The sequence below is a fragment of the Halichondria panicea genome, chromosome 2, assembly GCF_963675165.1.
Source record: "Halichondria panicea chromosome 2, odHalPani1.1, whole genome shotgun sequence".
Lineage (NCBI taxonomy): Eukaryota > Metazoa > Porifera > Demospongiae > Suberitida > Halichondriidae > Halichondria > Halichondria panicea.
The window spans coordinates 6839579-6864058 of NC_087378.1; the positions used below are offsets into that span (position 1 = coordinate 6839579).

The 24480-nt window shown below is 40.9% G+C and overlaps 7 protein-coding genes across 8 annotated transcripts; 6 read left to right on the forward strand and 1 right to left on the reverse strand.

The window, feature by feature from the left end:
• Positions 1–10: 10 nt before the first annotated feature.
• On the forward strand, positions 11–1857 carry LOC135331111 (uncharacterized). Its single transcript, XM_064526168.1, has 6 exons — positions 11–147; positions 294–454; positions 556–778; positions 828–1025; positions 1114–1231; positions 1294–1857. The coding sequence occupies exons 1-6, from the start codon at positions 72–74 to the stop codon at positions 1730–1732; spliced, it is 1215 nt and encodes a 404-aa protein (XP_064382238.1). The 5' UTR covers positions 11–71; the 3' UTR covers positions 1733–1857.
• Positions 1858–1877: 20 nt separating this feature from the next.
• On the forward strand, positions 1878–4880 carry LOC135331126 (thrombospondin type-1 domain-containing protein 7A-like). The gene is made up of 7 exons (XM_064526183.1): positions 1878–2078; positions 2127–2254; positions 2313–2484; positions 2655–2822; positions 2978–3031; positions 4471–4609; positions 4675–4880. Exons 1-7 carry the CDS (start codon positions 1994–1996, stop codon positions 4751–4753), a joined length of 825 nt encoding a protein of 274 aa, XP_064382253.1. The 5' UTR covers positions 1878–1993; the 3' UTR covers positions 4754–4880.
• Positions 4881–7082: 2202 nt separating this feature from the next.
• LOC135331132 (uncharacterized) lies at positions 7083–10894 on the forward strand. The gene is made up of 8 exons (XM_064526190.1): positions 7083–7272; positions 7371–7525; positions 7581–7755; positions 8782–8937; positions 9209–9361; positions 9649–9760; positions 9817–9859; positions 9909–10894. Exons 1-8 carry the CDS (start codon positions 7179–7181, stop codon positions 10857–10859), a joined length of 1839 nt encoding a protein of 612 aa, XP_064382260.1. The 5' UTR covers positions 7083–7178; the 3' UTR covers positions 10860–10894.
• A 473-nt stretch (positions 10895–11367) lies between these two features.
• LOC135331136 (uncharacterized) lies at positions 11368–14855 on the reverse strand. The gene is made up of 7 exons (XM_064526195.1): positions 14603–14855; positions 13968–14125; positions 13728–13914; positions 13493–13669; positions 13200–13305; positions 12573–12612; positions 11368–12459 (listed from the first exon to the last, which is right to left on the reverse strand). The coding sequence occupies exons 1-7, from the start codon at positions 14685–14687 to the stop codon at positions 11506–11508; spliced, it is 1707 nt and encodes a 568-aa protein (XP_064382265.1). The 5' UTR covers positions 14688–14855; the 3' UTR covers positions 11368–11505.
• Positions 14856–14990: 135 nt separating this feature from the next.
• Positions 14991–17379, forward strand: LOC135331137 (uncharacterized). The gene is made up of 9 exons (XM_064526197.1): positions 14991–15152; positions 15221–15333; positions 15390–15600; positions 15669–15791; positions 15936–16121; positions 16187–16243; positions 16297–16468; positions 16538–16583; positions 16644–17379. The coding sequence occupies exons 1-9, from the start codon at positions 15071–15073 to the stop codon at positions 17268–17270; spliced, it is 1617 nt and encodes a 538-aa protein (XP_064382267.1). The 5' UTR covers positions 14991–15070; the 3' UTR covers positions 17271–17379.
• A 1749-nt stretch (positions 17380–19128) lies between these two features.
• LOC135331140 (uncharacterized) lies at positions 19129–22045 on the forward strand. Its single transcript, XM_064526201.1, has 8 exons — positions 19129–19773; positions 19867–19976; positions 20029–20236; positions 20299–20415; positions 20471–20704; positions 21295–21406; positions 21464–21509; positions 21570–22045. The coding sequence occupies exons 1-8, from the start codon at positions 19698–19700 to the stop codon at positions 22008–22010; spliced, it is 1344 nt and encodes a 447-aa protein (XP_064382271.1). The 5' UTR covers positions 19129–19697; the 3' UTR covers positions 22011–22045.
• A 276-nt stretch (positions 22046–22321) lies between these two features.
• LOC135331138 (uncharacterized) lies at positions 22322–24367 on the forward strand. 2 transcript variants are annotated; one of them, XM_064526198.1, is made up of 7 exons: positions 22322–22481; positions 22544–22659; positions 22740–22944; positions 22995–23114; positions 23167–23548; positions 23605–23650; positions 23706–24367. In XM_064526198.1, the coding sequence occupies exons 1-7, from the start codon at positions 22394–22396 to the stop codon at positions 24309–24311; spliced, it is 1563 nt and encodes a 520-aa protein (XP_064382268.1). In that variant the 5' UTR covers positions 22322–22393; the 3' UTR covers positions 24312–24367. The 2 variants fall into 2 exon arrangements, with proteins under 2 accessions (XP_064382268.1, XP_064382269.1); XM_064526199.1 differs by lacking the exon at positions 22322–22481 and having other exon boundaries at positions 22724–22944.
• The last annotated feature ends 113 nt before the right edge of the window (positions 24368–24480 follow it).

The window sequence follows — 24480 nt, forward strand, 5'->3', positions numbered from 1 at the left end:
GTTCTTTAGAGTCAGTAGTAAGCAAGTCACGAAGAGTGTGTATAGCCTATCTCTATAGCTATACTGCTACGATGCAGCTTTGCAAAAGTACACGTATACTGATGTTGATGAGCCTGGTGGTGGCACCGACGCTGGGTTGCCATCCTGGTACGTTATTTAAGTAATGCATGGAGCTGATAAGACCAGACATGATTAGTGCATGAGCTGTCCTCTGTAAAAATAGTGTGCATGAATTCAGTTGCATGAACTGCATGGCTATAGTTGAATTTGTGTGCTCAATTCCTCATATACAGATCAAGAAGGGGGTGTGTCTGCTAACATTGCCTGCAGCCAGAGCTCCATGCAAGTCACCTGGGACATACCAAAGCTCCTTGAATCCTCCCCCCAGCAGACAACGCAGGGGGTAGAATGTGTGAACATGTTGCAGTTCAACTGTACCTACAATGGAACAGTGGTGAGTGTTGTACAACTGTGTCTGTGAGGGAGGTGCACATTGAAAATTTATATGCGCGTACGGTAAAGATCATTAAGTAGCATTCTCAATGTTGACCACAGGTTGCTGATGGAGTGTTGACAAAGGATTGGTGCATCCAGTTTAGGTCAAACCCTCCACTCAATCCGATGCAAACCTTCACTGAAAATGTCTCCCTGCCTGCTGGTGCAGTATGCAAGTTGTCAGGATGCTATTTGTGGACCACTTACCAATATGGTGATGTATTTATGGACCGAACAGATTATGCACTATCGGAGAAATCATGCACCGTTGCCAACTCAGCAGGTTTGTTAGCTGAACAACACTACTGCTTGTGTATTACATAACTTTGCAGATGTTTCAAAGACTGTGATGCCAACTGCGACCATACGTCCATTAACTACTGTCCATCCACTACTATCTCCTACTCTAATGGCGCCTCTGACTAGCATCACCTCACAAACTGATCTCACAGTCACACCTACTTCCGTAAGGAGAGGACCAACTACAATGCTTGTATCAGCACCTTCACCAGCACTGCACACACCCACTGGTAAGTTGACTGGCAGTGTTTTTCACAATTTTTTTACTGATAGACACACGTGATACAGTATTAATATACTATTCTTTTCTCTATTTAGATATTAGTGCTCCTCAGTTTGTCTCGTTGTTCTTTGTTTCTCTGTTTTCTTTGCTTCTACTGCTGTCCTCAATCTTTATTGTCGTCATGGTGAGAGTAAATTTGAGGGCCAACCGAAGGTGAGAATCATAAACTATAGATCTACCCATCATACTTATCATCCTATACTATTCATGATCAGGCTGCAACAAACTAATCGGAAATACTTTGATGGTCTGAAAGATTTTGATAGTTTCAATCCAGTCAGCTCATCCGCAATTATCAGTGCAGTATCAGTTCCATCTCTTATCGACACTTTTGGCGATGGTGCTGGAAACAGTTGCCCAAACTATGAAGTACAAAATGGCTACTCTAATCTGGCAAAGGAAGAAGAACATGCTGGGAGTCCAGATAGTGACATTAGCTCAGTCCCTTATGAAGTGATGAATTCTGTAAGCCAACAACAACTGGCCATTCCACCCATGCACCTTCAGAGTACGATGAATGCATCAGATGACACCTCAATATCGTTTGATTTGCTGAGTCTACAGTCATTGGATCATCATACTGTGTCACTAAGCGAGGTACAAGTCATTGAAAGAACTGAGGACTACATCTGTCATAACCTGTCTATCATGTAGATTATCTTTTTCCCTCTATAATTATCATAGTTGTTCACCTATTTTCTTTTTCATCCACGTACCTATTGTCAATAAATAATGCTACTATAATTGTATCACTACGCACTATGATGTGTGGGAGTCAGGAGTGCGCTTGCATTTGTATGTTTTCACTATGCGGTCATAATTATTGTGGTATACCTCTGACTATAATTATTATGTAAAGTGTTCATATCAGGAGCTCTACCACTTGCACTATAGCAACTAAAGCAAAAAGTAAAGATGACTCAATTGCTCTTGGCCTGTAGTATCCAGATGCTACTTCTGTGTCTGCCTGCCATGCAAACTGCATCAACATGCCCTGCATGTAAGCATTAATTTTAGTTAATGTTAATCAGCTGTCTTGCAATTGAAGGTGGAGATTATGGCATAGCCATGAGTGAAGGTGTCTCTCTCTTGTGCAACAACACAACTGTGGAGATTGTGTACAGTCTCTCAAACTACTTGACTTTAGCTCTGATGTGCACCAGCCCTGACAGAAATGTAAGTAAGGATTCACTGCATCTGAACATGTATAGGCCTATAGTAGATTCTTTTGTAGACGATAAAGGAAATAACCATCGAATGTGAGTCGGACCGTGGACACTTCAGCAAGACACTCAACCTGACAGCTGAGGGTATTCTGCCGGGAGACGAGTGTGTTGCTAGAGGTTGCTACGAGGATGATTTCTACGAATCATATAACCTGGCCAGCTACAGCTGTACAATACCCCGTAAGCCACTGCTTGTTCCACTATGACAACCCCTAGTGTTGATTTTAGAAAGTGGTAGCTACTTTGTAGGATTTCGTAGGCAGATGAGATAGTTGCTATGCCCCTGTATGAAAGTAGCTGTTAGGTTCCTAAAATGTATCATAGTTTTGATACTGCATGTGCATGTGCAGGTGACTGTGTGTGGAGTGAGTGGGGAGAGTGGAGCGAGTGTGACGGTGAGTGTGGAGAGGGGAGACAGACCAGGAGCAGGGTCGTTGTGACCACATCAAAGGGAACTGGGAGGGACTGCTCAGGACTCTCCAGCCAGAACAGGACGTGCAACAACAACCCATGTTTAGGTGAGTCAAAGTATATATGTGTGTAACAGTGATGCAATACAAAGAGTCTCTTCATCCAGTGGTGAGATCATTATAAAACTAAAAAAATGTATAATCTAATTAAGTCACAATTGTTGCCATATTTCGTGACCGTTGCTAATTGTCTACTTCCACAGAAATTACAGCTGTGCCATCACCCGCAGCAACTGCTTATTTTCCAGTGACTATGGGTAAGAACATTTATTATGCCTCGAGGTGTAGCCGCACAAAGGATACGGTAAAGCTGACTGTGTGTGTGTGTCTGTCTGTGTGTCTGTTCCAGCTGTAACTGCTCAACAGTTTCAATGCAATGAAAACTAACAGCTTCTATAGGCTTCTTCTAGCCACGTTCTCTTGGATTTTGATTCGTGGATTAGCAAACTAAAGCTTCTTTCTCAAGTTATGGCTGGTTTGACTCACATTGAAGGCTGTTGCAGTCTCTTTAGAATATTTTGTAGCATTATTTCTTCGCACAAAGTTTTCTATTGAACTTATGAGTTAGACTTGCTCTAACTAAAGCGCTAGCTTTTTATTAGCTACAAGAGTCAGAAAAGAGCTGCTAAAGCAGCTACCGTAAGATCTCGATTTAAAGCGACACTTTTTAATAATTACGAAGCCAGAGGTCGCTTCTTTTGGAGGTTGAAAGTTATATTGAAGTCCTGGTGTCGCATATTTAGAGGGTCGCATCTAATTGGAGATAACTTTACCGAGTCTACTTGCCTCGATTTCAGGCCACTTAAAAACACTGATTTTCCAGTGGGCTCAGTACAATCGAGGCTAGGGAGTGGCTACATTTACCTCTATTTAGAACGCGACATTAAAAAATAATTGTCAACGCAGCTGTCGCTATTTTTAGAGGTCAGAAAATCGCTAAAGCTCCTGGGTGTCGCATATTTGGAGGGTCGCCTCAAATCTAGGTCTTATACGATAGCTATTTAGTAGCCATTAATTTTGTAAACTTGACCTCTGGCAGACACACCCCTTATTCCAGTGGATCTAATGCGCATGCGCGCTTTGGCTGAATCATTTTAATCTTTTTGAGGTCCTGGTAAGCCACAAAACACTATACAATGCAATGATAGATAACAATAGATGCATGTACACAAGTTTTTCTTCTCAGTTATAATACACTTTCTTTGTATGAATGCAAATGCAAATTTTAATGTACTCCCTACTATAAACTCTACTACTTTTTGAGCGAAAGCATAAACCTGGCGTAAGGTGTATTAGCACAGCGCAGCTTGCAACACTCATTAAGAATTGCATGCGCAACAACACCAGTGCATGCATGCTGTAATAACCCCTGCTGGTGGTTGAGTTTGTATACCATATTTGTTATTTCGTGGGCAAGCTGACCTCCACGAAAACCTAGGCATGCAATGCAATGAAATTTTACTCACGAAAATCACTGTTTTTGAGCTGAACGAATTTTTTATGGTAAGTAGCCATGAATTCGAGTTGGATCAGTTTTGTGTATGCCATACAAGCATAATAATACCAACCCATATAGCCTTGAGTTGGTATAACAGCCGACATTGTCCTCTCCTCCTCTATTAGCATATATTATGCCCAGCATTTTTATAGCTGTTATAACAGTCATGTACCTTAAATGGCCGGCTTCTTCGTGCAGGAGAACATAGTCCTAGTACTAGTTCAGAGTGGACAGTTCCAGTGATGGCAGCTCTTTTCAGTGCGCTCCTTCTTGTGCTAATCATAGCCACCACACTAATCCTACTCCTGATTGTCTGCTGTACCACTAGAACTAGAAGGTAAATTGTGCACTGCATACACTAACTGTTAAAATTGACTTTGTGTGTTATTTATTTGTGCACAGGCTCGGCAAAGTGTCGTTTTTAAGAGATGCCTCGACAGTGATCAATAACGAAGCCTATGTGGTGAAAGTCAAACACTAAAGTTGAACTGTGGACAATAAAATAATTATTGGCTTGATATAAAATGTTAAAAATCCTTATTTGACTGTCATAATGTTTTCCCTTTGTTTTCTGTGCTGCTCTGAATGATGATTGTGGTTTTAAGGTGGGTGGATGACATCACTGAGACATAGGTGGGTGCTGCCGCAAGTTCATGTACCGTATATATAGCGTGTAATTTTCGTGATTCGTGGTTTTCGTGGTTGGAGGTCTGACCACAAATATTTTACCCATGAATGAAGCGACCTTGCCTAGCTTACCTGCAGTGCAAGCAGCAACCACGAAAATATTACCCACGAAATGTCTCAATATTGCTGAACCACGAATATTTTGTCCCCCGAAAATTACCCGCTATGTACGTATGCTCCTGAAGATGTAGCCTCCTTCACAAAGAATCTTCAGTGCGGCCTGGAATCGTGGCTACTGAAGATGTAGCCTTGACCCCAGGCCGATCCGTCTCCAATTGAACGCTAGGTCGGGTCGCCTACTAGAAGTATTAAAATGGTTCAGCAGCAAGATTCTCACACTGACAGTAAGACAATCATTTGTTGAGTTTTTGACCATTTTTGTGCACTCCTGGTGTTATTGGTACAGAAACATCTTGAAACAATGTTTCTGTACCTCTAGCTACTTCCCACTAGCAATCCCCAAAAAATTTCTGTTATTTCCAAATGATACCTAGTATAAAGGGACATTAAATTGAAGTTGTGGGAGGACTTGGAAAGGTCTGAATTTTCCATAGAAGTAGTTTTCCTGGGGGTAGGGAGCACAACACGGCTGTATCTTAGCTCAGTGTATGCATTTTATATGCAGATTATGGGAGCACGTGATCCGTTTCATCTATGATCTAACATGCACAAGTGCAGACAACTCCAGTGTATATGTAAGCAGTGCATTGTCAACATTTCGGGGGATGAAATTATTATTTTTCTGCAGACATCAGGAAATATCGATTGTGAGTTAGATACGACTAAAAGTGGACATCGCACCAAGACGCTCAACCTGACAGCTGAGGGTATTCTGCCGGGAGATGATTGGGTTATTAAATTAGTGGTTGCTATACGAGTTGAAATTTTCGCCATATACACTGGATAATGTCAGGTGTACGATTCCTTGAACATTGTTTCTCCTGTGGACCAAAATAGCTTGTGAAATGTAATGGGTCAGTGGGTCACGTATAATTTCCCTGGTGTGTTAAGTATTATTACAACTTTGGTTTTCTTATCTCAAAGCAGCCCACTAATTTATCACCACATACATGTTTCAGGTGATTGTGTGTGGAGTGAGTGGGGAGAGTGGAGCAAGTGTAACGGTGAGTGTGGAGAGGGGAGACAGACCAGGAGCAGGGTCGTTGTGACCACATCAAAGGGAACTGGGAGGTACTGCTCAGGACCCTCCAGTCAGAACATGACGCAACTCCTGTACAACTGGTGAGTCTACCTCAAAATACTTAGCCTCGTTCCCAGCCGATCCGTCTCTAGCGTTCAATTGGAGACGGATCGGCCTGGGAACGAGGCTACAAAATACTCAGAGCATATCGTAGTGATCTCACAGAAAAATGTGAGCAGATGAGAAAAAGCTTGGCACTGCTTAAATGTTAAGACTAAGACTGTATGATGTATAGTTGGCACTGTGGAGTGGGCTAATGGAGTTGCGTAAGGTAGAGGACTAACCAGATCTAATTACAAACCGTGTTTTGGGGCTAAGTAAAACCATTGATGCATAGTGCACTTCGCCATGGATGTTCACGTCATGTCAAATTAGCTAGCCATGAATTCAAGTCGATCAGTTTTGCGTATGCCATACAAGCATAATAATGCCAACCCACAGCCTTGAGTTGGTATAACAGCCGACATTGTCCTCTCCTCCTCTATTAGCATATGTTCCAGTGATGGCAGCTCTTTTCAGTGGGCTCCTTCTTGTGCTAATCATAGCCACCACACTAATCCTACTCCTGATTGTCTGCTGTACCACTAAAGCTAGAAGGTAAATTGTGCACTGCATACACTCACTGACTGTTAAATTGACTTTGTGTGTTATTTTATTTGTGCACAGGCTCGGCAAAGTGTCGTTTATAAGAGATGCCTCGACAGATCAATAACAAAGCCTTAGGCAGCCCTATGTGGTGAAAGTCAAAGTTGAACTGTGGACAATAATGACTTGATATAAAATGTCTTATTTGAATTTGATTGTCATAATGTTTTCCTGTGCTGCATTGATTGATTGTTGTGGTTTTAAGGTGGGTGGATGACATCACTGACATATTTAATTTATATGGTGGGTGGATGGGTGCTGCCACATGTTCAGTTAATTATGTTATGCATGCTCCTGTCTCATTAAATTTTATCTCTCAGTGCAACATGAAGATGCTGATAGTTAGCTAGCAGTAAAACAGTCGAATGAAGCGATGGCTATTCTGTCCTGTAGTGTGCTTGTGTTGCAGATGCTCCTACTGTGTATACCTGCCATGCACGCGGCAGGTAATGCCTGCGTTATTACATGTAAGTGAACACTTTAATACTAGTACTACTCGCGCTCACAGCAGTTTCTATCTTTATATGGCTTGAAAATAGATGTCTAACTGCTCATTTCTACTCAGGTGGAGAACATAGCTCCCAAATACACGATGATCTAATCTCTCTCGACTGTGGCAACTCAACCATCATCATCGACTATTCTATGACTAGCACTCTAAGTCTTTATCTCCCAAGCCTTGATCTAACATGCACAAGTGCAGACAACTCCAGTGTATATGTAAGCAGTGCATTGTTGCAAAATTTCAGGGGATGAAATTATTATTTTTCTGCAGACATCAAGAAATATCGTTTGTGAGTTAGATAGTACTAAAAGTGGACATCGCACCAAGACGCTCAACCTGACAGCTGAGGGTATTCTGCCGGGAGATGATTGTGTTATTAGTGGTTGCTACGAGACTAAAGAGATGTCTACACATACACTGCATAATGTCAGGTGTACGGTTCCACGTAAGTTAAACATTGTTTCTCCTGTGGACCAAAATAGCTTGTGACATTCTCTATTAATAAAACTGTGTCATTTCCTGGATGGGTCAGTGGGTCACGTATAATTTCCCTGGTGGGTCAGGTATTATGTGCTAGTGTAAACCTCCCTCATTCATTGCATGTGAACAGCATTTTCCTACTAATTGGATGGCAGTTCCCTGTGCTGTGTGTGTTTGTTAGCCTCTACACAGGCTCTCCTTTTTCTGTTCTTTATTACAATCGTTAAAATACTGTCTTAATCGTTCAATGAGATAAAATACGGTATTAATTGGAGGATTAAAGAAAGAAATAGACATAGAGTTAGGAAAAAGGAGAGCCTGTATCGGGAAGTCGCGTGAGGGTAGAAGGGTGGTAGAAGGGTGAAAATGAGCATGGGCATGCTGAGCTAGAGATGTTGGACTGCCCACGCAGATATCTATGACCAATAAAACTTTGCCTGCAGCAAGCTGGACATGGACTTGGAACTGGAAGTTTGCAAGCACTATAGCTAGCTATATACCTTAGGCTTAGCTAGATGATCTACTAGTCTAGATTGTGTGTTCAGATTCTATCAAACTATTACCTTTTCTTGTGTCTTTCTACATGCTAGTATAGATCAAGAATAGCTTAGTCATCATTATCATATAGCAGGTAGCTACTGCTGGCCACGCTGGTTCTCTGATCTGACTTGCAGCACAGCTTGGTGGTTGTCTCAGTACAGTCTTATTAACTTTGAATGCGTGGGAGAATACTTTACGTCACAATTGTGGGCTACATATCGCCCACGTTCATAAAAATCCTTGTGGATCACGCGATTTCCCAAACCAGGCCTTACTTTTTCTTAACTGTACGCCCATTTTTTTCTTTGCTGCCTCACTAGCACTATGTCTTTCTTGTGATGTGTTTGTGCAGATGGCTAGTAGCAATTAAGATAATGTACAACTTTGGTTTTCTTTTTATCCTTATCTCACTCAAAGCAGCCACTAATTTATCACCACATACATGTTTCAGGTGACTGTGTGTGGGGAGAGTGGAGCGAGTGTGCCGGTGAGTGTGGAGAGGGGAGACAGACCAGGAGCAGGGTCGTTATGACCACATCAAAGGGAACTGGGAGGGGCTGCTCAGGACCCTCCAGCCAGAACATGACGTGCAACTCCTGTACAACTGGTCAGTCTACCTCAAAATACTCAGAGCTTATCGTAATGATCTCACAGAAAAATGTGAGCAGATAAGAAAAAAATTGGCACTGCTTATGTTAAGGCTAAGACTGTATGATGTATAGTTGGCACTGTGGAGTGGGCTAATGGAGTTGGCTAGGGTAGGACTAACCAGATCTAATTACAAATCGTGTTTTGGGGCTAAGTAAAACCATTGATGCATGGTGCACTCCCCCATGGATGTTCACACCATTAAATCTGTTTGCTGTTTGTCTCTCCAGTTGCTGAGCCAATAAAGGCATCAATGAATTCAAGTACGAGTGACTGCAACACTACCACTTGTCATCAATATGCTGTGTGCACTGGCTTGCCCACTCCACAGTGCTCCTGTCTGAGTGGCTACACTGGCGATGGATATGAGTGTGTCCATGTTGGTCAGTTGATCTAAGCTGTTAAGTGTTGTAGTGGTTTAGTCAGCCTGAGGGAGTGTAAATACGTAGTGGCTGAGAGGCATATCACTAATAATTGTACCACCTCATTTGGTCCACCCAGCAGGTTACTATCTGAGTTAGTTTTTATTACTCATTTAGCATGGCTACTTGAATATCCATAGCCCATAACTCAAAACAATGGTGTACATTGTGTATACCTTATAAGGATAAGTAACATTGCTTTGAAGTCAATTGTAAATAAATTTCATTATTTACTACTGCCTTAACAGTGACAGAAGACTGGATGCCTCTGGTGGTTGCTGTAGTAACTGCACTAATCATCTTCGTAGCCATTGCAGTGATTTTGCTGAGTGCAATTTTCATTTACAGATTCAACAGAAGGTAATAAACACACTCCTATTGTAGTGGGTGCCAAAATTAATTCCCACTTACCACAGACATCGTTATCTGGACCACAGACGTTTAAGAAAGCTTATGGGGGTAAGGATTTCTCGTTTCTAAATGATTAACTTCACCCAACTTTCCACAGACATTTGACCCAAATTTCACCCCCAATTTATCCACCAATCTCAAGAAATACGCCGCTGTCTCAGAAATCTCAGTATTCGATACCCTCTTCCCACCAACCCACCATCCTCAAACTGATTACATCACTCTGGATCAACTGGGCATTTATATCCATACCAACCGACGCAGACCATCGGACTCGGACAGCTGCATGGAACTGGATGCTGCAGGGCTCCCCGACAGCAAAGAAGAGTCTTCTCTACAAACCGTAAACTGCTCACAATCACCAAGAAACTCAATAGTCAACGGCTCTACGTTTTCCCTGGACGTTACTATGGTTCAAGCACTATTTCAAATGCCAGGGACGTTCCATAACTCGTATGCCATGTCTGACGATAGTGAGGGTAGAGACACGCCGGATTCTGAACCACAGGACTTTGTTGAGGACATGCTGAGAATAGACATTGAGAATATATCTGATGAAGAAGATGGCCAGTATATAGTCACAGAAGGTGGAGAAAGAACTGTGGAATGTTTGCTACAAGAAACAGTCGAGCAAAATGTTTCTCCGGAAGTTTCTGAACCTCAGGACTTTGTCGAGGACATGTTGAGAATAGACATTGACAATATCTCTGATGAAGAAGACAACCAGTATATAGTTACAGAAAGTGGATTGTTAAAAAAAAACGTCGAGCGAAATGTTTCTCCGGAAATTTCTCTCGAGATAGTGAGTGATGATGACTGCTCACAACCCTGTGATGTAGATGAGTGTTATATCAACGTTGGTGGTGTTTGCTTCACATACCCCTCCAGTGAACACATTGAGCACAGTCAATGGACCAATCATTCTACAGACTTTAATAAAGCGCATTCATCACAACCCTCATTAGCTTTAGAGCAGAACTGTCACTTATTACCCTCCCCATTCAGTACCTCGACTCCCTCAATTTTTGTCAATAATAATAATTATTGACTTGCTTATCGTATCCATTGTTGTTTGGTATATAATACAGTGACAATAAAGCACTGTGTGTGCAGAGACTGTAGAGCACCAGCTGATACATGCACAGGACAATATGGGAATACTTTAACACTAGGGCAGAGTAGTTAACGCGAAAATTAAGACTGGGATAAACTCCCACGCACCGGTATTTCACATGCAAAGCTATTGGTGGGTGTGGTTTCCTGGCATTGAAACGCGAATATTAGAAATTTTCTGCTGAGGACTCTGGAGCCAAAATTAATAGCAAAACTTTATTGCACCCGTGAAAATTTCCCGCTATACGGTATACAATTAATGTATGTACCGTACCGTATTGTATTGCACTGTATATAATTATACATACAGCACGTTCATCACACACAGTCACTTAGACAGTGTATAGTAAGTTGATGTAATGATGCTAAGAAATGCATAAACTGTTTGGGTTAGTCTTTGATCTGTGTATATATGCAAATTATGAATACGAGCAATCGACATGTTTTCAAATTATTTGCCACGCATTATTGCAACAAGATATCGTGAGAACGTGACGTCACGCACAACGTACAATTGTCTCCTGATTGTATACATAGTAAGATTGATGAGTTTGGAGGATATGAAAATAATTATGTGAAGTTCAATATACGTCATTTAGTTGTGAATGATAGAGTTCTGCTCCTGGTGTTGTGTTGACGTAGGTTGGGCTTGTTGGTTCTACTAACTCATCGTAGTTGATGGGTTCAAAATGGGAGGGGTTCAACGATAGGCTGCACTCAGCAAAGACGCTCTCAACATACTTATCCTCGGACACACCACTGATCGCATCAAATTCCCCGCCCTCATCAAGGTTGTACCCGACCGAGTCAGCATCATCTTCCTCGCTCAACACTTCGTCTATGGTCTGTGTTGAATCAAACACCGGATACTCAGTCTGCAGCAGGTGTGAGGGGAGGTGCTTCATTGCGCTCATTCCAGGGTCAGGGGTCATTAGGGGCTTGTAGTAATCGGAAGCTGGTGTAGTAGTCACATCAGTTACATAGCCACTGCTGGCCGAGCTGCTTAATTGTGTTCGAAATTGGTACGGTTTTGGTTCACCCCTGTTTTGATTCCAATACAGGGTCCTTGGAGTCGTGCGAGTCATGTCCGCGTGTGGTATGTAGTCTCCATGCTCCTGCTGCTGCTGCACACCTTGTACGGGAATTGTGGAAGGCTGAAAGTTTCCAATGACATATCCTGGATTGTTTTTCACTGGCAAATAATTATAGGACTCATAGTCGCTTTCACGAGGAGCATCTTTCTGATTTGGCTCTTTATTCAAATCATCAACTGAAGGTCTTCGCTTCTCTTTGGTAGACTCAGGGGGTGGCTCCATCGTATTATTGTTGACTGTAGTATGGCCCATAAATTGGACAGACTGGACGGAGGAGCTGTCACTGTTGGGGTTCATTCCCTGAAGCACTTCTGATCGATCATCATCAGTTGAGTCAGGAGGAGGGGGGTTCGGGAGGAACGTATCGAACACACTCACAACGGAGACAGCTACCTTCACTTTAGCATTGATGTCGATTGGACTGAAGTAGGGGTCAATGGGCTGCAGGGAGAGAAAGTGTGTGTTTGTGTGATTAGTGTATTTATGGATTCTGGTTTATATAGGAAGTGATGAGGTGGTTGTATAAATTATATATCCTGTGTTCTGAGAATTACCTCAGAATAGTTGTAGTATCTCATCAGATAGTTCTTCCGCCTGTGAGCGAGAAAATGAGAGTGCAATAAAGGTGTGAGCAGGCATAGCATGTGATTGTGCTAGAGTGCATTGACATTACAAGTACACTTGTGTGTGTGTGAACATCAACAACTCTATATAGACATTAAATGCAAATACCAAAGGCTTGATACTTGGCAGAATGCTCAAACTACATAGGCAGAAGCCAGGTAACTAACAGATGACCTCATGGCTACATTTACTTGTACCTCTTCCTAATAACCTTTATGGCACCTACTCTATGCTGCTAGGGCACCTCGGGTAAACATTGGTATGAACACTGTGATCGAAGCCAACCTCAACCCTCTATCAAAAGGAAAAGTTCTTTTGTGAAAAGCATCACTTGTATACAATTACTGCTAAATATGCAACACATTGGAAGCAAGTAATTGTGTATGCAACTCCTACACTGGGCTCAAGGATTGTCACAAACACCTAGAGTTACTTTGAGTCTAGACTATATAAAAGCTGATCTCATTCCTTTAAGCTTGAATGACTGCAGTAACTTTACACTGAGCAAACATCATCTTAGATCATGCATTAGAGTGGATATGCCATAAGTCCTTTACCTCTGCACCTGCTGGAACCTAAGGATGATACCCAGCAGCACTAAAACACACACCACAGCCAGAGCCAAGATCACCACAACAACGACCACAGCTGAAATATTGCCAGCTGCAAGGGGAGAAAGAAAATCCTTTTGAGTGCAAAGAAACCAGGTGCTATACATGTACCTGTCGCCTGTCATTATCTAAAACACGACTGTCACTCTCATTGCACAAAAGTGCATAAAACTGGTTAGCTAACACTAACTGCCTTCCATATGCTATGGAGACAGCCATTCAATCGTTAAAAAACTCACCTGAGGAGTCAGTAGGTAGGGGGGTTGTTGTTGGAGTGGGTATAGTCCCTGTGGGTGCTGGAACAGTGCCTGTTGGAGATGGAATGAGAATGGAGCTAGAATAAGGATCAGAAACAATAAGCGGAGGATTTGTGGCATCGGGAACAGTAGGCTCTGTGGTAGGCTCTGTCACTGGTGCTGTAAGTAATAAACATATATTACCTAATCAAAGCACTTGAAAACAGAGTCTTATTACCTTTATATTCACAAGTGACATTGTTAATAAGGTAATGTTCAAAAATACTGTCTGTCGTACTGACTTCGTAACAGCCCCACACGAAACAGAGAGCCGAAACACTAGTGAACGGTGGAGAGAGGGGAACATGATAGACAAAGCCATCAAGACGAGTTCTCTCACTATTAGGCACCGTGTCATTTTTGACCTGCAAACCACATAAAATAATAATTATACAACAGACACACAATTAATTCTTACGTTTCCTGAGGGGCTGTGACACTTGTAGAATAACTGAATACGAGAATCACGAAGATCGTATTCATCAGCAGGGTAGTAGTCATGATAAAGTTGAATTCTTAATCCGTTGTCGGTGCACGTTAGATTAGGTTTGACGTAGTGGTCGGTCATAGCACTGTCTGTATACACAAAGAGAAAAAACACTGCATTATTGTATATTAGTGAATCTCTACAGCTGCCTTGGGGTGCTTGAATGGCTACTGTTATTGTCTAGAATGGTTTCTTGTCTGGGTAAATTGAAACAGGTTTCAAGAAGGTATGAGCAATGTAAGGTTACCCACTTAGCTTAATAGAGGGAGAGAGTTGACTGGTTTCTTTTGGGAGTATGTACAGAGCACTGTAGTACAGTGCAAGCACATCTAGCTATAATCATTTCCTAGATTGAACCACCCAACCAATGGCGATACTGTGGCCATACAACCTAGGATTTTATGTAAGTACCCGGAGCAACAGCAGAATTGCATATCAATGTCATACGATGCAAAATTGCAGGACTAAAAGGGCTTTGCACAATGGATTTAATACATGACATTTATTTTGCTCATGTAGAGAGCTACCATACTTTACATTGACATTGTTATCTCATGCTCACTTACCACCTGGTAAGTCACATTCCTGTGCTAGTGAGGTTAGTGGTAGTATCAGCAGCAGACCACAGAGACTCAGAGGAACCATTGTCATTCCAGTTAATTGAATTCTCTTTTCATAGGAGATTATAGCTAGCTAACAACAACTCAGCGCCTTGCAGATGCTACTTGACTCGACTGTGTACATGTACTGAGCTGATCTCATTGTCTATATGGAGGCAAGTAATAATTATCAGGAAATAAGTTTATTCTTGACCGCGGCTTAGTCTCGGGTGATTGGTCAGCAATTTTTGTCAATGATCGTTATGAGAGTTTGTCTCTATTGAGTACTTCCGGAATAGGATGCCAAGCGTCACCAAAACGTCAGAACATTTCCTTTAGAGTTCAGCATAAAACGATAAGGTGCTGCTTCCTGAGAAAGCAGACCTGTCTGCTGCAGCAATTTATACTTTATACTTTGTGCAAGCAAAAATAGCTATGATCCTACCACTGGAGGTCTTGTGTGTTTTAGCACTATCACCTTGGATTTTTGCAAGTGCTCAGAGTGGAAAATGTGAATGTAAGTTTGCATTTCTGTATTACACCATACACAACCATTTTAATCATCACTGCAAATACTCTCAATAGTTAAACTAGATGCAATGTGCTCAACCAGTGGTGCTGCAGTAAAATGGACCGTCCCCACAGAACATGAGGTGTACTCAATCAATGGCATTCACTACTCATGTACCAATTCCAATGTAAGCCGCTATTCAGAATCATGATGGATTAGTAGTATATATATAATGTTCTGCAGACTAGCACTGTGTGGACTCATAGAGATGATATCTGTTTCAACAGACGTGGAAATGATAAAATAGTACTACCACAACGAACAGATTTTTCCGCAATGACTCACATAGTTGGGAGGGAGCTTCCCACTGGAACAATCTGCATTTTTACAGCATTTTCATTCGATGAATATGAAGATGACCGGTGCGATGAAACAGCTAACTGCACAGTGGGAGGTATGTATAACATATCAACTTTTACTCATGATTATTATGTGCTCACTATTATATCACTATAATTATAGAGTCGTTTACATTGCCTGCTAGCTGTGATGTCAGCAACAGCAGCAACGATATGAAGAAGAACTGTAGTTGCTCGTGCAGTCCGGGCTTTGAAGGAAATACTGAATCATTTGATGGAAATACATGTAAGTTGTCATATACCCATGGCATTGCATTGTTTCATGCATGCCTAATTATTGTCTCATGGAATACATGCATGGTTATCATGAATATTGTACCTTTGTTTGCATAATTATATATATATATATATATTACATGCATGTGTTCAGGTGAGGCAATAAATGTCACAATTGAAACGGACGTTACTGTGAGCTTGACAAACTCCATCACACCTTCTACATCAATGCTAGAACTCAGCATGACATCAATACTAGTGGAAACTTATTCACAGATAGAGGTGGTGGTGACTCCTACACCTTCAGTGGAAATGGGAGATCTAGAGACGCTTTCATCTGGTAAGATTACACCTACTAAAAGAAATGCCTTACCTATATGATAACCAAAATGGATCCCATGCTAGATCATGGAATGACTATCAAAACTGAGCTATTTAAAGTGGAGCATACAAGATCAACAGGTTAATAATTAACTTTACATTAATCATGTATTGATTCATACTCTCATATACAGGAACTGGAATGTTGAGTCCAACACCTACTCCTGTAATGCAAGATGACAACAGTGCCCAAAGGAGTAATCTGATAATCGCTTTCACACTATCAGCAGTTCTGATACTGGTCATACTTTTAATTCCTGGGTTGATGTGGGTGGTCATTGTCTGCCGGAATAGCAAGATAAAAAGGTCAGTAACACGATATACTTGTTTACTTTGTTCACTAATAAGATTGACTGGATTTCCTGTCTCACACAGATCGCATGACAAACTAGCTATGCCTTTTGAAACTCTAAGGTTTGAGGTAAGCCATGCACACAATCTTTATTTGTACCATAGTTAGAGTATTGTCTTTCTTTTACAGAGGATTGACCAAGACTTTAATCCAATTGACATTAACAAGATGATATTTGTGAGCGAATCAATGCCCAGTTTATTCCACACATTTGGTTCAGGAGACCCAAACTTAGAACTGGGAAAAGAAGAAGCTGATTTTGACTCACAGAGCACCCAAACCGAAATAAACTCACCGGCAAAATATAGAGAGTCCATTACAATGAATGAGACAGATGAAGAAGAAACAATTTTGAAAATTGAGCAACAGATCAGCTTAGACAGTTCTACTGATATGAGTTCGGGGTACGTTACCGACTCAATAAAGTCTGGTCACCTGTACGAGCAAACATCAGAATATATCGAAGCCTTAAACTTTGAAAATGACCAGAATAGCTTCAACGAAAGACCTGTCATTGATGCAATCAATCATTCATCATCTACGGTACCAAACATGGAAGCGAAACCTAGTGATTACTTGGTAACCAATACTAAAAGTGTACATACCACTATCGCAATGGACTCTAAAGAAGTAAGCAAGTACCTCTGGAATGCAAACATGGAATTATTACAACAGCCAGCTGACTACATACTACCCACCTTTGCCAAGCCACAAGTATTTTTTAACTTCCCTAAGGAAGTGATGCATGATAATTAATTGCTTATGTCACACCACTTCCAATCAATGACCTCATTCCTCTTATTCCTTTGATTTTTATTGGTATGTGTTTGTTTGCAAATACAATCAATTTAATCTCACAATTTAATCTACATGTTGCTGTTACGTACAAGTATATATTAATTATAGGCAGTTTGTATTGTGCATGATGATGTGAGAAGTAATGAAACCAAATTATTGGTTAGAAAACAAGGTGAACTAAGAAAGGCACTGAACAATAGTTATACAGCTTCATCAATCCTATAGGTACCACACATGACCTATCAGTGAGCTCGAAATACTTTAAAAATTGGTGTGAAATGATGCCTCGGGGTGAAATGAACACTTCTCTCGAATTTAGGATATCTAACATCATATGCACTTGATTTAAAGAAGCAAATATGATCATCCTAGTAATATCAGCAGTCATTGATATCACTTTCTAATTTCACAACACTTTTCCAATAAAAATGTGGTCATAAATGTCGTAACATTTGGTGCAATCCATTTCCCAAAAAGATTGTTTCTAAGCAACCACATGTGATGCTTTAAGAAGGTACGTGAATATTTCGCTAACAGAGATGCTATGACAACAATGGTTACGTTGAACATGCTGATGATCATAAGGTCAACCGAGAGTTCCCCATTACGCTGACAGAATGTTTGGGGGAGGGGGGGCAACAACCCTATTCTAAAACAAAAACGAAAAACTTTGCCCATGCCCAGGCAAGTGTAACACAAGAAGAATTACTAACCAACAAGTAAAAAATGTCTATCTGTTGTGTGGATTGCTGCTTGTTCCAATCATCCAGACACGAGTTATTTCAACAGGTGAGTGCATGTGCACGACGTATACAATCCATTATTGATGTTCGTACCCAGCCTTCATTAGTGAGCTTTTAATGTAAGCACTGTGTTCGTTAAAATAGCCTCGTTCCCAGGCTGATTTTTCTTTAATAGAACGAAGTGGCGACCTAGCGTTATATTAGAGACAACTCTGCCTGGGAACAAGGCTATAATTATGTGTTCGTCAGCCTACAATGGCTACAACTGACCTTGACTTCAGTTGCATCAGTTCTAATGTGAGGTTGTGTATACACTATTCGCTAATTAAGTATATGCACCATGCATCATTGAACGAGCCCAATCATGCATGCAGGGTGAAGTGACTAATGAAGAATCAAGACAAGTGCTTTCACAAGCAGAGATATGGGTTTTTTTTATCAGATACCGTTCCATGACACACGCTCTCATTACGGATCTAGAATCAGGAACAGTTTGTACATTATTGCACAGGTACATACCGGATTGATACGAATATTTACTTTAAACTGTCGTTGCTGAATGTGCAATTGTATGCTAAATGAGTTTCAACCACTTAATGCTTGACTGCACTGCACTGTAACTAAAACAACATGACTGTATGTACAATGCAGCCTCTAGCAGTCAGTCAGTGTTCATGCAGCCCAAGCTTTGAGGGGTTAACTGAAAACCACATTGATGCACTGTAATCAACCTATTATGTCAAGCCGGCAACAACAACAGAGGAACCTAGCATCTCATCGTCACATGATAAAATTATTAGACGGCACCACTGAAGCGCTGCATTGCCTCAGTTGTAACAGTAAGTCCTACAAGAACTCTTATAACGATTACACCAAACTAACTGCGGTCAATGCTCAGATAACACAAACCAGGACTGCATGTAACCATGACTATGGTCACTGTGATATCATTAGAGCCAACTTCAATATCTATTTAGTAGGCACTCTATATAGCTATATAATAATTATTACATGCCATCTGTATTCTATAGTATCTGATAGACGCACTTACTGCCTGAATAATTATGTGTGTACTACGTATTACAATTAACAGCAAACCACAATTATTGGCACATCTGTGCGAGGGTGTATATAGCTAATGGAATGCATTTAAGAGGCAACGAGGTTTGTGGGATACCCCACTCCATTAGTAGTTTACAGAGCTCATTTTTCACACAGGATCATCATCAAGCAATTTAGCATCACTTATTCATGTGTAATCAGCATTACAAGCATTCTATGCGTAGATGCATGATGTACAGTAGATCTCTGTACTGTTACATAACCACCAAAATACATAGTTAAATCCAAGAAAGCAATGCCGCCAGGCTACAGGTATTGTAGCGCTAGCACATAATTATGCTTCCCTCACTGCATGGTTGGTATGGTGATTTAAAGGCATGATAATTTAATGTGTGTGTGGGATGTTTATCATGCACTCAAATTGTGGCCACATTAGTATAAGCCATAGACTCACTGTGTAAACTAAGGACGCAATTAGGGAATAGTTGGAAGTCTTTCACACATGAACCCGATGACACAAGATGACTATATAACCACAAGTGCATGGACAGTGTATTGAAGCTAGCAAAAGACATGTGGAATGGCACTCTTTACAACAATGAGCATTGAGGTTCTGTATATCTTAGGACTGCATGCAGTACTTATTGCAAGTGAAGGCAAGTTAAAAGATACTGCATGGATACATTAGAGATTCCATGCTTATAACCATGTTCGACATAATTATGGTGTATATGTACAAACATATACAGACTTAGTTGACCTGGAAGCACTGTGCTCGTCGAACAGAGCTGGGGCAAAGTGGACAGTTATATCACCTACTTACAATGGTGCTATCGATCTCGACTTCAGTTGCACTAATGTTCGTATGTATACTAAGCATGCACATTTTAAACATCCTTCTTAATCTGTAGGAGAATATGACACTCAGCTCTGACAATTGCTTCCATAAGCGTGGTGGGCTACCTGTTCTAAGGCAACTGCAGATACCAGAGCCTTATTCAATGACTCATGTTATCAGTACGGACCTAGCACCAGGGACAGTGTGTACATTCACCGCCAATGTGCTGAACCGATTTCAACACCAAGTAGAGACAAGTACTACAAGCTGCACAGTTGGAGGTACATGTGTGTATTGTATGAAACGACTCGAAGGACTATTTCATCTTCACGTTCCCATACAGCCCCAACTGCACCAGCTGTGCTACCAGCTGAATGCATATTTGCTAATGAACAATGTCAGTGCTCATGCAGTCCGGGCTTTGAGGGAATAGCTAACAACAGCATTGACGGGAATGCCTGTGAGTTACTACTAAACTAGTTGTGTACAATAGAGACAAATCCTTTTCTATGTAGGCAAAGAAGTTGCCAATGAGGTAGCAAACATAACATTTACATCGAAGTCCATCCTCACCATAGCCCCGACCAGCACTATAGCGACCCCAACATTCACTAATAGCTCATACCTCATTACTACAACAGACGTGACTAAACCAGCTACAGCCTCCAATTTTATTTTACCGTTTGCTGAATCAGCAACGATCATCACTACCTCACCCACACCTACATCAGTTGAAATTTTACCCCAAGGTGAGAGAACAATAAATATATAGTAAGAGTGCAAGCACGAGTAACAAGCAATCGCAAGGCTTCTAATTGCCATTGCTTGTTATGACTGCTATTAAAATCCCTTATTGCACGAGTAACCATGCAAACTAATCGTTTCTGAAGTTTTATAGCCGCGGCTGTTTCATCGTATAATTCACAACGTGCAATTACTTGCTAACTATAATAGTATGGCTTATAACAAGCACTGGCAGGCACGGTTAATAGCACTCAGCTACGCCTCGTGCAATTAGAAGCCTTGCCGTTGCTTGTTACTCGTGCTATTAATCCCTTGTTGCACGAGTTAACTATAATTACACTATATAACTAATGGTTTATGAAATTCTCAGCAGTTTTATACCTTTTCAGCCGCGGCCGTTATTCTAAAGCAATACGTTGTCATTTGACAGCGTGCAATCACACGACAAGTAATATCACGCTGTCAATGAGGACGTGCAATTACTGGACTGGATGTGATACGGGATTACTTGTTGTACAATTAGTCACTATAGTAGCACATCATACGATTAGCTTTTAAATGATCGTATTTCATTTCATCTCATTTTATTATATAGCGTCAATACTCACTACCGTCATCTTGCTACCAGCCATAATCATTGCTCTACTGCTAATAATTGTCTGTCTACCACTGATCTGTTTCGGGAGAAGAAAACATCGGAGAGAAAGGTATAATTACCAAATACTTCTCTGTCGGTGTTCTAATGTATTGTTTACTTCTAACAGATTACACATGATGCAAGCTATGCCTTTTACAATACAAAAGTCTGAAGTAAGCAAAACACTCATTATAATTATAGTGACACATGTTAATATTTTTTCTTCTACACAGAAAATAGACCCTGACTTCAATCCAATTGAAATCGGGAAATCGACTGTTGTATCGGAATCAATGCACAGTATATTTAACTTTCTCAATCCAACCGGCTCAGACATTCAGCTTCCTGCAATTGAGGGAGCACAAGAATTCCACGGCAATAACACAGCTACAAATGATCAGGAAGACACTAAGTGTTCTTGCAATAACAACGAGAAAAACTCCGGACATGTGACAGAGTGTACACGCCAAGACAGCTTGATTAGTGAGATGACTGAATACCTTGATTCTCCTGGGTACGGGAGCGACAATAAAAAAGTGTCGACACATTATTGGAATACTAGTGATTACGTTGATGATCCATCATCACAATTTTCACAGCCAACTGACTACACCATGCCAATTTTTAGCAGACCACACGTCTATTTTAGTTTCCCTAGTGACTTTTTGAACTAGTGATTGTCTTTATAATACTGATAACTACATACTGAGCTTTTAACATGGATTATGGCATACGTGAGCTAGGTACAAACATTAAATCGATTATATGCATGTTTTAATACATGTTATGTTAGGTACATGCATGTGATTAAATGTATACCACATGCATGACTGTCTGACATCAACAAACTAGAATTCTGTAAATTGTATGTGAATTGAACACATTAATGGCTATGTACATGTACACATCCGTGCATGTGTGGGCAGATTCAACAATACAACTGTTAAAATAATACGAGGGAGTTACTTGGAATGCATGACCATGCATGGCTTTTTATTATGCATTAAGCACAAACAGCACAGTTTTTACTCAGTTCAATTTCTCTATATAGCTTATAATGGAGTTCTGTAATTTGAAAAGCAGTAAAATATCCAGCTTTATTATAGCGTTACTCTCAATGCTCAGTGTACTGGCCAAAGCAGAGGGTATGTGTAAAAGTAAATGTTTACCAACAATTATTCAGCATGCCTGCCGTTGTGTTGCATAGACTTAGTGAGCCTGAAAGCACTGTGTTCATCTAACAGAGCTGGAGTGAAGTGGACAGCTATCTCACCAACCTACAATGGTTACATTGACCTCGACTTCAGTTGCACCAATTCTAATGTGAGTATATAATTTATAATTTTAATAAAATTATAAGTACACACTTTTTGTGACAGCTATATAGTCATATATACATGCAGGGTAACATAACACATGTTGAAAGACAGGACAAGTGCTTTCACAAGAGAAATGTGCTACCTGCATTGGAACATATGCTGTATCGTTCAATGACTCATGCTATCAGTATGGATCTTGAAACAGGAACAGTATGTACATTCATTGCATGCATAAAGAGCCGATTTGAAGAGTACATGGATACAGTCAATGACACTTGTACAATTGGAGGTATGACTGTACCACCTCAAACTAACTTGACCTAAACAAATCCTTTACAGCTCCTACTGCTCTACCTGTACTACCAGCGATATGTAAACGTACTGGCAGCGAACAATGTCAGTGCTCATGCAGTCCAGGCTTTGAGGGAATAGCTGACAGCAGCATTGACGGGAACACATGTGAGTTGCCACGCACTGGCAACACACAAACGTAATTACGATTCTATTGCAGGCGAGGCTATCGTAGTTCCACACCCAGCATCTACAGTGACCTCCACCTTCATCATTGCCCCAACAAGCTACATACACGTAGTAGCAACCCCAACACGTAGCAAGCACCTAGTCACAACAACACCTGTAACCACACCATCAATCACAACCACTTCATCCATATCTGCACAAACAAGCCCTTCAATAACAATTCCACTTACTCTTCTAACTGGTTCACCTATAGCTACAGGGGCTGTGAGCCATGACTCAGGGCTTGGTCATTCCAACACACCCACTGTCATATCGGTGGTGTCAGGAGTGGCTGCAGTACTCCTCATAGTAGTCATCGGCATGGTGATATTTTGTTTGGGGACGGTCAAGTACAAAAGAATGAAGCTAAACAAGTAAAGTATGCTCTAATAATTAATCTATGATTTATGGTCGCTGTATACTCTAACAGGTTTCACGAGCAGCGTACCATGCCTTTTAAACAACAAAAAAGAGAAGTTAATAACTAACAATAAATAAATTGAGGTCAAACATGTGCTTTATTCCCAATAGAAAATTGACCCGAACTTTATTCCAGACAATTGGAAAATGGATACAAGGATAGCCATGAGCAAGTCAATAGACAGTAAGCTAGACACGTTTCCACCACACCCACATTCTTCAACTGAGGAAGAAGGTGCTGCTCTAATGATGGCCATCACTGAGACTGTTCCTGGTGAAGATGGACAAATTAGCAATGCAGAGAAACGAGGCGCTTACGTTTACAGAGTGAGTGAAGGGAGCTCAGGATATGTGACTGAAGGTAGTTTGGGCTTCATATCAGAATCACTAATTTGTCAAGTGAAAAACTACACGGACTCTATCAGTCAAGACAACAATGAAGTGAGATTGCAAGGAGAAGGTCACGTTCAGAATGAAAGAGGCTATATAGTGGATAGAAAAAGCTCTCAACAGACCAACTGTTCTGAAGACTACATGGACTCTATCAGTCAAGACAACGATGGAGTGAGATTGCAAGGAAAAATTGACGTTAAAAACGATGGCTATGTAGTGGATAGAAACAGCTCACAACAGACCAACTGTTCACCTGAAAACTATCTTGCACCTATTTTATGTACTGACGTATCCTTTACTTTTCCCTTAGACATGAATTCTTGACTTTTACAAATTAATTTGTACCATCCATAATAACAATTCAGATTCTTACATACTTACTAGGGCTATATATATGTACTTGGGTGGATGGGCGGGGAAAGCAGTATACAGGTTTTACATTACACTACCGACACATTCCGATATGTGGGTTTATTATTGGGAAGCAATTTTG

Coding starts and splice junctions, on each gene's coding strand:
- LOC135331111 (XM_064526168.1), top strand. CDS start 72: ATGCAGCTTTGCAAAAGTACACGTATACTGATGTTGATGAGCCTGGTG. Junction 779..827: donor CACCGTTGCCAACTCAGCAG/GTTTGTTAGCTG, acceptor ATAACTTTGCAG/ATGTTTCAAAGACTGTGATG. Junction 1,026..1,113: donor AGCACTGCACACACCCACTG/GTAAGTTGACTG, acceptor TTCTCTATTTAG/ATATTAGTGCTCCTCAGTTT.
- LOC135331126 (XM_064526183.1), top strand. CDS start 1,994: ATGACTCAATTGCTCTTGGCCTGTAGTATCCAGATGCTACTTCTGTGT. Junction 2,485..2,654: donor CTACAGCTGTACAATACCCC/GTAAGCCACTGC, acceptor GTGCATGTGCAG/GTGACTGTGTGTGGAGTGAG. Junction 3,032..4,470: donor TTATTTTCCAGTGACTATGG/GTAAGAACATTT, acceptor TTCTTCGTGCAG/GAGAACATAGTCCTAGTACT.
- LOC135331132 (XM_064526190.1), top strand. CDS start 7,179: ATGGCTATTCTGTCCTGTAGTGTGCTTGTGTTGCAGATGCTCCTACTG. Junction 7,273..7,370: donor TAATGCCTGCGTTATTACAT/GTAAGTGAACAC, acceptor ATTTCTACTCAG/GTGGAGAACATAGCTCCCAA. Junction 9,860..9,908: donor GTTTAAGAAAGCTTATGGGG/GTAAGGATTTCT, acceptor AACTTTCCACAG/ACATTTGACCCAAATTTCAC.
- LOC135331136 (XM_064526195.1), bottom strand. CDS start 14,687: ATGACAATGGTTCCTCTGAGTCTCTGTGGTCTGCTGCTGATACTACCA. Junction 14,126..14,602: donor GGAATGTGACTTACCAGGTG/GTAAGTGAGCAT, acceptor TTGTGTATACAG/ACAGTGCTATGACCGACCAC. Junction 13,915..13,967: donor GTCACAGCCCCTCAGGAAAC/GTAAGAATTAAT, acceptor TGTGGTTTGCAG/GTCAAAAATGACACGGTGCC.
- LOC135331137 (XM_064526197.1), top strand. CDS start 15,071: ATGATCCTACCACTGGAGGTCTTGTGTGTTTTAGCACTATCACCTTGG. Junction 15,792..15,935: donor ATCATTTGATGGAAATACAT/GTAAGTTGTCAT, acceptor GCATGTGTTCAG/GTGAGGCAATAAATGTCACA. Junction 16,122..16,186: donor TCTAGAGACGCTTTCATCTG/GTAAGATTACAC, acceptor ATCCCATGCTAG/ATCATGGAATGACTATCAAA.
- LOC135331140 (XM_064526201.1), top strand. CDS start 19,698: ATGGCACTCTTTACAACAATGAGCATTGAGGTTCTGTATATCTTAGGA. Junction 19,977..20,028: donor TCGACTTCAGTTGCACTAAT/GTTCGTATGTAT, acceptor CTTAATCTGTAG/GAGAATATGACACTCAGCTC. Junction 20,705..21,294: donor AGTTGAAATTTTACCCCAAG/GTGAGAGAACAA, acceptor TTTATTATATAG/CGTCAATACTCACTACCGTC.
- LOC135331138 (XM_064526198.1), top strand. CDS start 22,394: ATGGAGTTCTGTAATTTGAAAAGCAGTAAAATATCCAGCTTTATTATA. Junction 22,945..22,994: donor TGACACTTGTACAATTGGAG/GTATGACTGTAC, acceptor AATCCTTTACAG/CTCCTACTGCTCTACCTGTA. Junction 23,651..23,705: donor TTAAACAACAAAAAAGAGAA/GTTAATAACTAA, acceptor TATTCCCAATAG/AAAATTGACCCGAACTTTAT.